At 44.9% G+C, this 17,545-nt stretch overlaps 1 protein-coding gene across 4 annotated transcripts in view; it reads right to left on the bottom strand.

Moving 5' to 3' along the window:
* Positions 1-17,545, bottom strand: part of LOC124008500 (seizure protein 6 homolog) — a 235,353-nt gene that overhangs the window by 38,860 nt on the left and 178,948 nt on the right. For all 4 annotated transcript variants that reach the window (XR_006834107.1, XM_046319841.1, XM_046319833.1 and 1 more), the window contains exon 5: positions 10,852-11,037. Coding sequence is in view for 3 of the 4 variants with exons in the window: in XM_046319841.1 (XP_046175797.1) it covers positions 10,852-11,037 (186 nt within the window). In the remaining variant the exon portion in view is untranslated. The remainder of the gene's footprint in view (positions 1-10,851; positions 11,038-17,545) is intronic.

Here is a 17,545-nt window from a genome sequence, read left to right on the forward strand (position 1 = left end):
GTTTTCCGCTTCTGTCCTTGTCGGATCCTTGTATGATGTTCGCTGTTCTGTGTCCTTGTTCCGCCCTGTCGTGTTTTACCTTCTTCATTACCTTCTGTGGTCGCGTCTCCAGTCATTCCTCTCTACTGACGAGTGGATTTCAGTTTTCCTGTGTTTGCTTTCACCTAGATAATAACCAGGATTATCGCTTTTGTCTAATACTGGAATAAAGACTCTGTTTTCGTTAAGTCGCTTTTGGGTCCTCATTCACCTGCATAACAGAAGGATCCGACCAAGAATGGACCCAGCGACTACGGATTCTCGCAACACTGCCGTCGAGATCCAGGGAGCAATGCTCGGCAGACACGAGCAGGAATTGTCTGCTGCTCGTCATGCCGTTGAGACCCTGGCCGCTCAGGTTTCCGACCTCTCAGGACAGTTTCAGAGTCTTCGTCTCGTGCCACCAGCTACTTCCTGGTCTTCCGAGTCTCCGGAACCTAGGGTTAATAACCCACCATGTTACTCTGGGCAGCCCACTGAGTGACGCTCCTTTCTCACCCAGTGTGATATTGTGTTCTCTCTCCAACCCAACACATACTCAAGAGAGCTCGGATCGCTTACGTCATTTCACTCCTTACTGGTCGGGCTCGGGAGTGGGGCACAGCTATCTGGGAGGCAAGCGCTGAGTGTTCTAACAATTATCTGAACTTTAAAGAGGAGATGATACAGGTTTTTGATCGTTCAGTTTTTGGTAAGGAGGCTTCCAGGGCTCTGGCTTCCCTATGTCAAGGTGATCGATCCATAACGGATTACTCTATAGAGTTTCGCACTCTTGCTGCCTCCAGTGACTGGAACGAGCCGGCGTTGCTCGCTCGTTTTCTGGAGGGACTCCACGCTGAGGTTAAAGATGAGATTCTCTCCCGGGAGGTTCCTTCCAGCGTGGACTCTTTGATTGCACTCGCCATCCGCAAGGAACGACGGGTAGATCTTCGTCACCGAGCTCGTGGAAGAGAGCTCGCGTTAACGGTGTTCCCCCTCTCCGCATCTCAACCATCGCCTCCCTCCGGCTCAGAGACTGAGCCCATGCAGCTGGGAGGTATTCGCATCTCGACTAAGGAGAGGGAACGGAGGATCACCAACCGCCTTTGCCTCTATTGCGGTTCTGCTGGACATTTTGTCATTTCATGTCCAGTAAAAGCCAGAGCTCATCAGTAAGCGGAGGGCTACTGGTGAGCGCTACTACTCAGGTCTCTCCATCAAGATCCTGTACTACCTTGTCGGTCCATCTACGCTGGACCGGTTCGGCTGCTTCCTGCAGTGCCTTGATAGACTCTGGGGCTGAGGGTTGTTTTATGGACGAAGCATGGGCTCGGAAACATGACATTCCTCTCAGACAGTTAGGGAAGCCCACGCCCATGTTCGCCTTAGATGGTAGTCTTCTCCCCAGTATCAGATGTGAGACACTACCTTTAACCCTCACAGTATCTGGTAACCACAGTTAGACCATTTCTTTTTTGATTTTTCGTTCACGTTTTACACCTGTTGTTTTGGGTCATCCCTGGCTAGTATGTCATAATCCTTCTATTAATTGGTCTAGTAATTGTATCCTATCCTGGAACGTTTCTTGTCATGTGAAGTGTTTAATGTCTGCTATCCCTCCTGTTTCTTCTGTCCCCTCTTCTCAGGAGGAACCTGGCGATTTGACAGGAGTGCCGGAGGAATATCATGATCTGCGCACGGTCTTCAGTCGGTCCAGAGCCAACTCCCTTCCTCCTCACCGGTCGTATGATTGTTGTATTGATCTCCTTCCGGGGACCACTCCCCCTCGGGGTAGACTATACTCTCTGTCGGCTCCCGAACGTAAGGCTCTCGAGGATTATTTGTCTGTTTCTCTCGACACCGGTACCGTGGTGCCTTCTTCCTCTCCCGCCGGAGCGGGGTTTTTTTTTGTTAAGAAGAAGGACGGTACTCTGCGCCCCTGCGTGGATTATCGAGGGCTGAATGACATAACGGTTAAGAATCGTTATCCGCTTCCCCTTATGTCGTCAGCCTTCGAGATTCTGCAGGGAGCCAGGTTCTTTACTAAGTTGGACCTTCGTAACGCTTACCATCTCGTGCACATCAGAGAGGGGGACGAGTGGAAAACGGCGTTTAACACTCCGTTAGGGCATTTTGAATACCGGGTTCTGCCGTTCGGTCTCGCTAATGCTCCAGCTGTCTTTCAGGCATTAGTTAATGATGTACTGAGAGACATGCTGAACATCTTTGTTTTCGTCTACCTTGACGATATCCTGATTTTTTTCACCGTCACTCGAGATTCATGTTCAGCACGTTCGACGTGTACTCCAGCGCCTTTTAGAGAATTGTCTCTACGTGAAGGCTGAGAAGTGCGCCTTTCATGTCTCCTCTGTCACATTTCTCGGTTCTGTTATTTCCGCTGAAGGCATTCAGATGGATCCCGCTAAGGTCCAGGCTGTCAGTGATTGGCCCGTTCCTAAGTCACGTGTCGAGTTGCAGCGCTTTCTAGGTTTCGCTAATTTCTATAGGCGTTTCATTCGTAATTTCGGTCAAGTTGCTGCCCCTCTCACAGCTCTTACTTCTGTCAAGACGTGCTTTAAGTGGTCCGGTTCCGCCCAGGGAGCTTTTGATCTCCTCAAGAAGCGTTTTACATCCGCTCCTATCCTTGTTACTCCTGACGTCACTAAACAATTCATTGTCGAGGTTGACGCTTCAGAGGTGGGCGTGGGAGCCATTCTATCCCAGCGCTTCCATTCTGACGATAAGGTCCATCCTTGCGCTTATTTTTCTCATCGCCTGTCGCCATCGGAACGCAACTATGATGTGGGTAACCGCGAACTGCTCGCCATCCGCTTAGCCCTAGGCGAATGGCGACAGTGGTTGGAGGGGGCGACCGTTCCTTTTGTCGTTTGGACTGACCATAAGAACCTTGAGTACATCCGTTCTGCCAAACGACTTAATGCACGTCAAGCTCGTTGGGCGTTGTTTTTCGCTCGTTTCGAGTTCGTGATTTCTTATCGCCCGGGTAATAAGAACACCAAGCCTGATGCCTTATCCCGTCTCTTTAGTTCTTCTGTGGCTTCTACCGACCCCGAGGGGATTCTCCCTGAAGGACGTGTTGTCGGGTTGACTGTCTGGGGAATTGAGAGACAGGTAAAGCAAGCACTCACTCACACTGCGTCGCCGCGCGCTTGTCCTAGTAACCTTCTTTTCGTTCCTGTCTCTACTCGTCTGGCTGTTCTTCAGTGGGCTCACTCTGCCAAGTTAGCTGGCCACCCCGGCGTTCGGGGTACGCTTGCTTCTATTCGCCAGCGGTTTTGGTGGCCTACTCAGGAGCGTGACACGCGCCGTTTCGTGGCTGCTTGTTCGGACTGCGCGCAGACTAAGTCAGGTAACTCTCCTCCTGCCGGTCGTCTCAGACCGCTTCCCATTCCTTCTCGACCATGGTCTCACATCGCCTTAGACTTTATTACCGGTCTGCCTTCGTCTGCGGGGAAGACTGTGATTCTTACGGTTGTCGATAGGTTCTCTAAGGCGGCACATTTCATTCCCCTCGCTAAGCTTCCTTCCGCTAAGGAGACGGCACAAATCATCATTGAGAATGTAATTCAGAATTCATGGCCTCCCGTTAGACGCCGTTTCAGACAGAGGTCCGCAATTCACGTCACAGTTTTGGAGGGAGTTCTGTCGTTTGATTGGTGCTTCCGTCAGTCTCTCTTCCGGTTTTCATCCCCAGTCTAACGGTCAAGCAGAAAGGGCCAATCAGACGATTGGTCGCATATTATGCAGCCTTTCTTTTCGAAACCCTGCGTCTTGGGCAGAACAGCTCCCCTGGGCAGAATACGCTCACAACTCGCTTCCTTCGTCTGCTACCGGGCTATCTCCGTTTCAGAGTAGTCTGGGGTACCAGCCTCCTCTGTTCTCATCCCAGCTCGCCGAGTCCAGCGTTCCCTCCGCTCAGGCTTTTGTCCAACGTTGTGAGCGCACCTGGAGGAGGGTCAGGTCTGCACTTTGCCGTTACAGGGCGCAGACTGTGAGAGCCGCCAATAAACGTAGGATTAAGAGTCCTAGGTATTGTCGCGGTCAGAGACTGTGGCTTTCCACTCGTAACCTTCCCCTTACGACAGCTTCTCGCAAGTTGACTCCGCGGTTCATTGGTCCGTTCTGTGTCTCTCAGGCCGTCAATCCTGTCGCTGTGCGACTGCTTCTTCCGCGACATCTTCGTCGCGTCCACCCTGTCTTCCATGTCTCCTGTGTCAAACCTTTTCTTCGCGCCCCCGTTCGTCTTCCCCCCGTCCTTGTCGAGGGCGCACCTATTTACAAGGTACGGAAGATCATGGACATGCGTTCTCGGGGACGTGGTCACCAGTACTTAGTGGATTGGGAGGGTTACGGTCCTGAGGAGAGGAGTTGGGTTCCATCTCGGGACGTGCTGGACCGTTCGTTGATTGATGATTTCCTCCGTTGCCGCCAGGGTTCCTCCTCGAGTGCGCCAGGAGGCGCTCGGTGAGTGGGGGGGTACTGTCATGTTTTGTCATTTATTATCATGTCTTGTCTCTGTGCTTCCCTTCTATTCGTTTCCCTCTGCTGGTCTTATTAGGTTCTTTCCCTCTTTCTATCCCTCTCTCTCCCCCTCCCTCTCTCCCTCTCTCGCTCTCTCTCTCTATCGTTCCGTTCCTGCTCCCAGCTGTTCCTCATTCTCCTAACTACCTCATTTACTCTTTTCACACCTGTCCCCTATTTTGCCCTCTGATTAGAGTCCCTATTTCTCCCTCTGTTTTCCGCTTCTGTCCTTGTCGGATCCTTGTATGATGTTTGCTGTTCTGTGTCCTTGTTCCGCCCTGTCGTGTTTTACCTTCTTCAGATGCTGCGTGTGAGCAGGTGTCATTGTCAGCTACGGCCGATTCCTTCCCGAAGCGACCTGCAGTCTGTGGTCGTGTCTCCAGTCATTCCTCTCTACTGATGAGTGGATTTCAGTTTTCCTGTGTTTGCTTTCACCTAGATAATATCCAGGATTATCGCTTTTGTCTATTACTGGAATAAAGACTCTGTTTTCGTTAAGTCGCTTTTGGGTCCTCATTCACCTGCATAACAGAACTGCCCTTGCTGTCTCTGCCTGGCCGGTTCCCCTCTCTCCACTGGGATTCTCTGCCTCTAACCCTATTACAGGGGCTGAGTCACTGGCTTACTGATGCTCTTCCATGCCGTCCCTAGGAGGGGTGCGTCACTTGAGTGGGTTGAGTCACTGACGTGATATTCCTGTCTGGGTTGAAGCCCCCCTTTGGGTTGTGCTGTGGCGGAGATCTTTGTGGGCTATACTCGGCCTTGTCTCAGGATGGTAAGTTGGTGGTTGAAGATATCCCTCCAGTGGTGTGGGGGCTGTGCTTTGGCAAAGTGGGTGGGGTTATATCCTGCCTGTTTGGCCCTGTCCGGGGGTATTATCGGATGGGGCCACAGTGTTTCCTGACCCCTCCTCTCTCAGCCTCCAGTATTTATGCTGCAGTAGTTTGTCGGGGGGCTAGGGTCAGTCTGTTATATCTGGAGTACTTCTCCTGTCTTATCCGGTGTCCTGTGTGAACTTAAGTATGCTCACTCTAATTCTCTCTTTCTCTCTTTCTTTCTCTCTCTCGGAGGGCCAGAGCCCTAGGACCATGCCACAGGACTACGTGGCACAATGACTCCTTGCTGTCCCCAGTCCACCTGGTCGTGCTGCTGCTCCAGTTTCAACTGTTCTGCCTGCGGCTATGGAACCCTGGCCTATTCACTGGATGTGCTACCTGTCCGAGACCTGCTGTTTTCAACTCTCTAGAGACAGCAGGAGCGGTAGAGATACTCTTAATGATCGCCTATGAAAAGCCAACTGCCATTTACTCCTGAGGTGCTGACTTGCTGCACCCTCGACAACTACTGTGATTATTATTATTTGACTATGCTGGTCATTTATGAACATTTGAACATCTTGGCCATGTTCTGTTAGAATCTCCACCCGGCACAGCCAGAAGAGGACTGGCCACCCATCATAGCCTTGTTCCTCTCTAGGTTTCTTCCTAGGTTTTGGCCTTTCTACGGAGTTTTTCCTAACCACCGTGCATCTACACCTACATTGCTTGCTGTTTGGGGTTTTAGGGTGGGTTTCTGTACAGCACTTTGAGATATCAGCTGATGTAAGAAGGGCTATATAAATAAATTGGATTTTTCTTTTGATATGTTACCAATTCCAATTTGTTGTGGCTAACGTTGGCTCGGTGGCTAATGCTATTGCTAACATTAGCTAGCCGGCTAATGTTAGCAAGGCTAGGGGTTAGGGGTTAAGGCTAGGGTTAAGGTTACGAGTTAGGTTAAAGGGTTAAGGTTTGGGTTAGGGTTTGGATTAGCTAACATGTTAAGTAGTTGCAAAGTAGCTAAAAAGTAGTAAGTAGTTGCAAAGTTACTAATTAACTAAAAGGCTAAAGTTGTCTGTGATGAGTCTCCCTGATCTACATTTACTATGTTAAATCTAGTCTATGAGAACAGTCTGGATGGCCTACCATAGAAAGCATACAAGTAACCTCCATTAACCTCTGCTCAGTGGGAGACAAATAACACCCAGTCCATTTAAACTGAGTTTAATTACTTTAATCATTCAGCTGAAAAGTTGGAGTTCTCTGAGGAGGTAACTATATATTCTCATTGGTTCTCAGTGAGCGGCTGGATGGATCCTGGGGTTGAAGAGCTAAAGTGTGTCTTTCTGTGTGTGTGTGTGTGTGTGTGTGTGTGTGTGTGTGTGTGTGTGTGTGTGTGTGTGTGTGTGTGTGTGTGTGTGTGTGTGTGTGTGTGTGTGTGTGTGTGTGTGTGTGTGTGTGTGTGTGTGTGTGTGTGTGTGTGTGTGTGTGTGTGTGTGTGTGTGTGTGTGTGTGTGTGTCAAATCAAATCAATATACACATATACACAATCAATCACATACACATGGTTAGCAGATGTTAATGTGAGTGTAGCAAAATGCTTGTGCTTCTAGTTCTGACCATGCAATAACATCTAACAAGTAATCTAACCTAACAATTTCACAACAACTAGCTTATACAGACAAGTGTAAAGGAATGAATAAGAATATGTACATAAAAACATATGAATGAGTGATGGCCGAACGGCATAGGCAAGATGTAGTAGATGGTATAGAGTACTGTATATACATATGAGATGAGCAATGTAGGGTATGTAAACATTATATAACGTGGCATTGTTTAAAGTGGCTAGTGACACATTTATTACATAAATTCTTCCATGATTAAAGTGGCTAGAGATGAGTCAGAATATTGGCAGCAGCCACTCAATGTTAGTGATGGCTGTTTAACAGTCTAATGGCCTTGAGATAGAAGCTGTTTTTCAGTCTCTCGGTCCCGGCTTTGATGCACCTGTACTGAGCTCGCCTTCTGGATGATAGTGGGGTGAACAGGCAGTGGCTCGGGTGGGTGTTGTCCTTGATGATCTTTTTGGCTTTCCTGTGAGATCAGGTGGTGTAGTTGTCCTGGAGGGCAGGTAGATTGCCCCCGGTGATGCATTGTGCAGACCTCACTACCCTCTGGAGAGCCTTACGGTTGTGGGCGGAGCAGTTGCAGTTCCAGGCGGTGATGCAGCCCGATAGGATGCTCTCGATTGTGCATCTGTAAAGGTTTGTGAGTGCTTTTGGTGACAAGCTGAATTTCTTCAGCCTCCTGAGGTTGAAGAGGTGCTGCTGCTGCACCTTCTTCACCACGCTGTCTGTGTGGTGGACCATTTCAGTATATCCGTGATGTGTACACCGAGGAACTTAAAACTTTCCACCCTCTCCACTACTGTCCCATCGATGTGGATAGGGGGCTGCTCCCTCTGCTGTTTCCTGAAGTCCACGATCATCTCCTTTGTTTTGTTGACATTAAGTGTGAGGTTATTTTCCTGACACCACACTCCGAGAGCCCTCACCTCCTCCCTGTAGGCCGTCTCATTGTTGTTGGTAATCAAGCCAACCACTGTAGTGTCGTCTGCAAACTTGTTGATTGAGTTGGAGGCGTGCATGGCCACGCAGTCATTGGTGAACAGGGAGTACAGGAGAGGGCTGAGAACGCACCCTTGTGGGGCCCCAGTGTTTAGGATCAGCGGGGTAGAGATGTTGTTACCTACCCTCACCACCTGGGGGTGGCCCATCAGGAAGTCCAGGACAGTTGCACATGGCGGGGTCGAGACCCAGGGTCTTGAGCTTAATGACGAGTTTGGAGGGTACTATGGTGTTAAATGCTGAGCTGTAGTCGATGAATAGCATTCTCACATAGGTATTCCTCTTGTCAGGGTAGGTTAGGGCACTGTGCAGTGTGATTGAGATTGCGTCATCTGTAGACCTATTGGGGCGGTAAGCAAATTGGAGTGGGTCTAGGGTGTCGGGTAGGGTGGAGCTGATATGGTCCTTGTCTCTCAAAGCACTTCATGATGACGGAAGTGAGTGCTACGGGGCGGTAGTCGTTTAGCTCAGTTACCTTAGCTTTCTTGGGAACAGGAACAATGGTGGCCCTCTTGAAGCATGTGGGAACAGCAGACTGGTATAGGGATTGATTGAACATGTGTGTAAACACACCGGCCAGCTGGTCTGCGCATGCTCTGAGGGCGCGGCTGGGGATGCTGTTTGGGCCTGCAGCCTTGCGAGGGTTAACATGTTTAAATGTCTTACTCACCTCGGCTGCAGTGAAGGAGAGTCTGCATGTTTTCGTTGCAGGCCGTGTCAGTGGCACTGTATTATCCTCAAAGCGGGCTAAAAGGTTATTTAGTCTGCCTGGGAGCAAGACATCCTGGTCCGTGATTGGGCTGGATTTCTTCTTGTAGTCCGTGATTGACTGTAGACCCTGCCACATGCCTCTTGTGTCTGAGCCGTTGAATTGAGATTCTACTTTGTCTCTGTACTGACGCTTGTTTGAAAGCCTTGCGGAGGGAATAGCTGCACTGTTTGTATTTGGTCATGTTACCAGTCACCTTGCCCTGATTAAAAGCAGTGGTTCGCGCTTTCAGTTTCACACGAATGCTGCAATCAATCCACGGTTTCTGGTTAGGGAATGTTTTAATCGTTACTATGGGAATGACATCTTCAACGCACGTTCTAATGAACTCGCACACTGAATCAGCGTATTCGTCAATATTGTTATCTGACGCAATACGAAACATATCCCAGTCCACGTGATGGAAGCAGTCTTGAAGTGTGGAGTCAGCTTGGTCGGACCAGCATTGGACAGACCTCAGCGTGGGAGCCTCTTGTTTTAGTTTCTGTCTGTAGGCAGGGATCAACAAAATGGAGTCGTGGTCAGCTTTTCCGAAAGGAGGGCGGGGCAGGGCCTTATATGCGTCGCGGAAGTTAGAGTAACAATGATCCAAGGTTTTTCCACCCCTGGTTGCGCAATCGATATGCTGATAAAATTTAGGGAGTCTTGTTTTCAGATCAGCCTTGTTAAAATCCCCAGCTACAATGAATATATACGGCTGTGATTATAATCGAAGAGAATTCTCTTGGTAGATAATGCGGTCTACATTTGATTGTGAGGATATCTAAATCAGGTGAACAGATGGATTTGAGTTTCTGTATGTTTCTTTCATCACACCATGTCTCGTTATCCATAAGGCATACGCCCCCGCCCCTCTTCTTACCAGAAAGATGTTTGTTTCTGTCGGCGCGATGCGTGGAGAAACCCGCTGGCTGCACCGCCTCGGATAGCGTCTCTCCAGTGAGTCATGTTTCCGTGAAGCAAAGAACGTTACAGTCTCTGATGTCCCTCTGGAATGCTACCCTTGCTCGGATTTCATCAACCTTGTTGTCAAGAGACTGGACATTGGCGGGAAGAATGCTAGGGAGTGGTGAATTCTCTTGGTAGATTATGCGGTCGGCATTTGATTGTGAGGAATTCTAAGTCAGATGAACAAAAGGACTTGAGTTCCTGTATGTTGTTATGATCACACCACGTCTTGTTAATCATAAGGCATACACCCCCGCCCTTCTTCTTACCAGAGAGATGCTTGTTTCTGTCGGCGCGATGCGTGAAGAAATCAGGTGGCTATACCAACTCCGATAGTATGTGTCGAGTGAGCCATGTTTCCGTGAAACAAAGAACTTTACAGTCTCTGATGGAAGGCAATCCGTGCTTGGATTTCGTCTACCTTCTGGTCAAGAGACTGGACATTGGCGAGTAGTATGCTCGGGAGCGGTGCGCGATGTGCCCGTCTACGGAGCCTGACCAGAAGACTGCTCCGTCAGTAATGTTGGTGAGTTGACGTTGCTCTTATATCCAATAGTTCCTCCAGTCTGTATGTAATAAAACCTACGATTTCCTGGGGTAGCAATGTAAGAAATAACACATAGAAAAAACAAAAGTTTCCTAGGAATGCGAAGCGAGCCGGCCATCTCTGTTGGCGCTGGAAGTATAGTATGTGTGTGTCACGAATCTCGTCGAAGATGGTGCCTCTTCCTGGTCGGGCGGCCTACTAGCTGCCATCGATTCCCTTTATTTTGTTTCTGTTAGTTTGGTCTAATTGTTTACACCTGTTTTGAGTTAAGTTTTGTTTGTAGGCTATTTAAGGGCACTAGGCCCGCTGGCTATTGTGCGGGCTTGTTTTCTGTTCATGGTGTTGGATTATTTTGTGGTCTCTATTTTTCCAAACAGTTTTAGTCCTGTTTGTTTGGACGGGTTATTTAATGCGACCTTGTGTTTGGCATGTCCGTTTTCACTGTCTTTGGAATAAAGATCCACGTTCGGAACTAACCGGCTCTCTGCGCCTGACTCCTCCACCCACTATTCCTAGAAGCCTTAACAGTGTGTGTGTGTGTGTGTTTGGCAGGAAGGAAGCAGTGTTGTTGGCTCTTACCCAGGCATTTGGGCTCCTTGCCACTCCAGTAAGGTGTAGTGGCGTTGCGACAGGTGAGCATGGTGGGGCCTTGCAGCTGGTATCCGGTCAGACACTGGAAGTAGGCTTCTCCCCCAGCATGGAGGTGAGTTACTGATACTTCCCCATTGGCTGGCTCCTTAGGGAAGGCACAGCTTAGAACGAAGGCTAGATGGAGAGAGTGAGAGAGTGGGAGGGAGAGAGGGATAATTAAGATTGAATCAGTCATGACTGGATTGATATGATTTCATATTATAAAATTAATCGAAATTATGTTTCGAAGTGGAATCAGTTGTTATCTTAGCGGCACCATTTTACTTGAATTATATGTATACTGATGCAAGCTCCCAGCCATCCAGGACATTTATACCAGGCGGTGTTTGAGGAAGCCCAGAAAATTGCCAAATACTTCAGCCACCCCAGCCATGTACTTTTCTCTCCACTACCATCCGGCAGGCGGTACCAGAGCATCAGGTCTCGGACCAATAGGCTCACAGACATCTTCCATCCCCAAGCAATAAGACTGTTGAACAGCTAATCAATGGCTGCCCACCGTCACCCACGGACTGTCTGCACTGACTCCATGCACACTCACAGGTCTCTACCCACAAATTCACACGTTTAAACTGACACTGACATTATCGCACATGTTGACGCCCATACACAATCACACATGCACACACACTTTCACCATATGCGCTGCTGCTACTATTTCTTATAACAGTTTTTGTCTATAGTTTTGGTACTAATTTTCTAAGTACAAAAACTCTAAACTCCAAGTACAAAACTCCAAACTGGTAACACTTGTCACACAGCCATTCTTACAGTACATTCAAAACCTTTCATTATGCATTCATTTTAGCATACATTTCAATCCAAAATATAAGTTTACTGTGAAATTTAATGAGTACATTGATTTAATCACCAAAACACAACATAATGATATCTTCTCAATTTAGTTATTTTAACAACCAGTTAATCCAATAGCAAAACATTCAAGATACATGTTTATAAATGACCCTTTGAATGTAGTATGTTACAGTACTGTACATTACACTGATTTCACATTAGGTAATACACTTACACTACCCATTAAAATTGACTGAACATCAAATTTGACATAATTTCTATCCCATGTGTGATCAAAGGTGTGATCATTGAAGACAAATTTTACAATGTAACCAATGAAACAAATGAAATAAACTATGTTTAGCTGGCACTAGTTTGCATCAAGCCTGTCTTGAACATTTGGCCAGCGGTTCTCATCCAAATCACAGTAAATATCCTCATTGTTCATGCATCTGGGGAAAAACATTTTGACATACAGTGCATTCGGAGAATATTCAGACCCCTTGACTTTTTCCACATTTTGTTCCATTACAGCCTTATTCCAAAATTGCATTACATTCAATGTTTTCCTCATCAATCTACACATAATTCCCCATAATGACAAAGTGAAAACAGGTTTATAGACATTTTTGCTAATTTATAAAAAATAAAAACAAAAAAAGCTTATTTACATAACTACTCAGACGCTTTGCTATGAGACTCAACATTGAGCGCAGATGCATCCTGTTTCCATTAATCATCTTTGAGATGTTACTACAACTTGATTGGAGTCCACCTGTGGTAAATAAGATTGATTGGGAAAGGCACACACCTGTCTATATAAGGAGTTGACAGGAAGAGTATTGGATGTTGCAAACATCTTCCATTTAAGAATGATGGCGACCACTGTGTTCTTGGGGACCTTCAATGCTGCAGAAATGTTTTGGTACCCTTCCCCAGATCTGTGCCTCGACACAATCCTGTCTTGGAGCTCTATGGACATTACCTTTGACCTCTCCAAATCATGTCCAATCAATTGAATTTACCACAGGTGATCTCCAATCAAGTTGTAGAAACATATCAAGGATGGTCAATGGAAACAGGATGCACCTCAGCTCAATTTTGAGTCGCATAACAATACTTTTGCAAATAAGGTATTTCTCTTTATAAAACCCTGTTTTCACTTTTTCATTATGGGGTATCGTGTGTAGAATGAAGACCATTTTTTAAAATATCAGTTGGCTTAAGTAATAGTAAAACGTATTTTAACTAAAGAGAAGAGAATCACATCAAAAGTAAAGTGAGCATTGCATTGTGAAAAGCTATTACTTTACATGAAAATGCATTGGAATGTGGAACATGTATTTCTAGATTAAACACGGACTAAATTTGGTGAAAAAGTGACTGTAGGATTTTTTGTGTTGTACTTAGTCAATTAAAAATGTGCTTAGAGCTCTGAAACAACTGCCTTGTTGATGATCTGTTGTGAAAATATACCACAACTCCACCAAAGCAATTTAAAAAAACTGTATTATCATTTTTACACTTGGTTACTTGTACATATCTACCTAAACTACCACTAATATCCTTGCACATTGATAAGGTATTGGTACTGACCCTGTATATAGAGTACATTTTTGTGTGTTTTTATTTGTTGTGTGTTTGTATTTTATCTTATTTTCTTACCTTTGATATCGAATACTGCATTAGAGCTCTCAAGAGAAAACAAGTTAGCATTTCACCCTACTGATTACACCTGCTATATCCTGTGCATGTGACAAATGCACTTTGATTTGACACTGCACACACACACACAGAGTAAATGTTGTGTATGAAAAATGTGGTATAATTGGTCAAGCAGAGCTGTTTTCATTAGTATTCTACTTGGGTTATAAATAATCCACTCCAGCTGCTACAATTAATTGCAGTTTAAAAGTACATTTGCAAATAGATTGTGACATGTTTGCAATGACTAATGAGTCTTAGTGTGCAAGTCTACACACACAGCTGTGGCAGGGAACTTTAAGTTTGGTTTAGAGGGTAGAAGTAGAGATGCAGATCAGGGCCTTGCTTCCCAGATAACTTCAGAACAAAGTTGACTACAAATCAGTGTTGGAAAATGTATCCAATTGTCATACTTGAATTAAAGTAAAAATACCTTAATAGAAAATTACTCAAGTAAGATTGAAAGATCCATTAAAATAAAAGTCCAAAAGCATTTGGTTTTAAATATACTAAGTATCAAAAGTAAAAGTATACATTATTTCAAATTCCTTATATTAAGCAAATCAGATGGCACCATTGTTTTGTTTTTCAATGTAGAGATAGCCAGGGGCACACTCCAACACTCAGACAAAATGTAATTTAATTTACAAATGAAGCATGTGTGTTTAGTGAGTCTGCCTGGTCTGAGGCAGTAGGATGACCAGGGATGTTCTCTTGATAAGTGTGTGAACTTGACGATTTTTCCTGTCCTGCTAAGCATTCAACAGGTATCAAGTACTTTTGGGTCTCAGGGAAAATATATGGAATAAAAATTACACTATTTTCTTAGGGAATGAAGTGAAGTAAAAGTTGTAAAAAATATAAATAGTAAGGTACAGATACCCTAAAAAAACAACTTAAAGGAAAACTCCACCCAAATGTTTTGCTTGTCAGCAATCAAGTTTCAAGATATGTAACATTCAAAATATAGATATCATCCCGTACAATGCATTTTGTATCATATGATGCAAACGGGGCATCATATGATGGAAATGCATCATACACAGGGATGATTTCTGACAAGCAAAACCTTTTGGGACTATCTCAACAATGGTCTAATGAAACAAATACTAAAAGATAGTCTTTGGGTGGTGTTTTCCTTTAAGTAGTACTTTAAAGTAATTTTTATTTAAGTACTTTACACCGCTGCTACAAATACAAAGTTGCTAAAAAATTTGCAATTCTTACAAACAAGTGAAGAATAAAATTATGTTTCGAAAGAAAACCGAAATGACTGTATTAAAAGATAGTCTACATGGATCTATATACTATAGGCTATTTAAATCATATTGAAATCAATTTCATGTTCAACCAATTGAGTTCTACTTTGAGACTAGGCTACTGTCTGTAATTTGTGCAACATGTGCGCGATGATGTGCCCAATCTGTGATTTACTGCATTATTATTGGGTAAGTATAATACGCCGCCTCAATAGATTATTTGCAGCAATAGGTGGGAATGATTCTAATATTAAGGTAAGATTTGAATGGAGGAAGCTGATCCGAGGGCAGCACTGCTTTTCTTTTGATCCTGTCAGTATCGACACATGGTCAAACGATGCACTTCGCTAATTTTCTCTCTACATGCTTGTTTGGGAAAAACTCTTAAAAAGTTGGCTCGTAAATAACGATGTACCTGCTACAATCATTGTAATGCTTAAGTTACTGGGAAACGAGGCCCAGTTCCATTTCAGAGCTGGTCCGTTAATGTTATAGTGGGGAGAAGAATTGCCTCTGTACCAGTTGTCAAACCGCTATTAGTCCAGAACAGCAAGATGAATGAGCTTCAACTTCCCTGTCCTTAAAAGAATTGTGCTACATAGGATGTATGGTAGCAATCATTAGTTGGCGTGGATGATGGATTGAGCTAACCATGTCCGTAATAGGAGCTATAAAACAGGCCTCTGCCTGTCGGAGCGCAGGCCCACTCTGCTCTGCCTCACTAGTCCAGCATCCTCTCTGAGATTATATTCCTGAGGTCCAGTACAGATAACACGAAAACCTGGAGTCTGTTGAAAAAACACCATGACAGCAAAAATATACTTTTTAACAACACCGGACCAACAATAAAGCGATAGTGACAGACATAGGTGGTCTAAGGTAAAGCCTAGAAAGATAAGATAGTTAGTCAAAATGCCTGCCTCACTCCTAGAGATCTACTGTAGGTGTGTTAATACCAACAATGTGTGGCATCTTTGATTGTTGAATCTGATTGCTGTTACTGTAAATTACAACAGTAGTCTTTATATCAAGCATAACAAAGCTGAGAAATAGACTCAGTGTCTGCAGAGCGTGACAGCCAGAGGGTGACAGCCATCGTTAAAAACAGAAAGCAAAGACAAGGACCCCGTGGGGGATCCCTACTGTTTAGTATGTCTGACTCAATCCTTTACTCATTAATATGATTTGGAGGAACAGTCGGAGTGGAAATGAGCTGTTTAGGTTGTGTCAACACGCAGGTGGAAACATTTCAAACAAAGCTCTCATTTCAGCTTACACTACTGCTCTCCTGCTTTAAACCAGTCACTACACTCTTAGAAAAAAATGGTGCTATCTAGAACCGTAAAGGGCTCTTTGGCGGTCCCCATAGGAGAACCCTTTGAATAACTATGTTTTGTTCCAGGTAGAAGCCTTTTGAGTTCCATGTAGAACCCTTTACACAGAGGGTTCTACGTGGAACCCAAAATAGTTCTACATGGAACCAAAAAAGGTTCTACCTGGAATAAAAAGGGTTATACTATGGGGACAGCCGAAGAGTGTACCTCTTCCGTTCCTGCTCCCCCAGACACAGGACTAAAAGGCACAGTGTAGCGTGCTGCTCCTGAGACAACCACTTTTGGGGCTGAGTGTGCAAACACTCAACCTGGTCTCAGAGCATTTCGTATTATTCTGTACGTAAGTCCCAGATGCTCTATATACTATGATATGTTACATTTCATATGGTATGTATTAATTTGTGGATGTTTCGAATTACAATTTGTATGATATGTGCCAAATTTGCTAAATGTACATGTTACGAATTTGCCAAACGTTTGATATGTTATCAATTCTGATTTGTTGTGGCTGATGTTAGCTAGGTGGCTAAATGGCTAATGCTGACATTAGCTAGCTGGCTAACTTCAGCTAGGTTAGGGCTACTTTTAAGAGTTAGATTAAAGGGTTAAGGTTAGGGTTAGCGGAAGGCTTAGCTTAAAAGGTTAAGGTTAGGGTCCAAAGCACCTCTCACTCACATGGCTCTCTCAGATATCTCAATTCTTTTTAGCCAAAGCCCATCATGAGATTGCGTCCTTCTCACAGTGAAGACAGACACATTGGGGACGCAACTGCGCGCATCCGAGGTGCATATTGAAGATGTTAGAAGGAAGAACTGTCCACATTTACTTTTTGTCAACCAACAAGATGAGTAGGCCTAACGAACAGAAAAAGCATTAGCGTATGTCAATCTACAATCCCTCATAGTACAAAAGAGACCTATTCAATTGGTCAAGTCCCAAATGAATACAACCACTAGCATCAAAAAATTGTTTAAAAGCAATGAGGCTGAAGCAACAGATCAGAACGTTTAGTTTAAAACATAGATAAACTATTAGGCTATTTCTTCACGTTATAAGCGCAGCAACGCACACCTGGCAGTAGGCTACAAGCGCGAATGTTCCAAAATGCAATCAATTAGCGGGAAATCACCATTCTCAAAAGTGACCGCAAGTGTAATTATGCATGTAATGCTTTATTATAAAGGTGTATTTTTTATGGTGAAAATGATCTTCACCAAATTTTAAATTCACTGTTGCCTATGTTTACCAGATAGGCTCTACACCGGTTGTAAAGCAGATTAATGTGCTTAATTTTGAGAAGTTATTTGGCCACTTTAGTTGTGATACAAACCTTATCAAAACATACAGGCCTATGGGCTAGGCTATATGAGGTTTATGTCTACAATTTGAACAATTCACAAAAAAAGGCATGCACTGTTTCTTGCCTTACTGCACACGCTGGCCATCATTCAATAGTTATAATATGTCATTCACAAGTGACAGGCTAATAGTGTCACCCATCAAAAGTGGATCAATAAATATAGTAGGCCT

This window comes from Oncorhynchus gorbuscha, linkage group LG02 (assembly GCF_021184085.1).
Source record: "Oncorhynchus gorbuscha isolate QuinsamMale2020 ecotype Even-year linkage group LG02, OgorEven_v1.0, whole genome shotgun sequence".
Classification (NCBI taxonomy): Eukaryota; Metazoa; Chordata; class Actinopteri; order Salmoniformes; family Salmonidae; genus Oncorhynchus; species Oncorhynchus gorbuscha.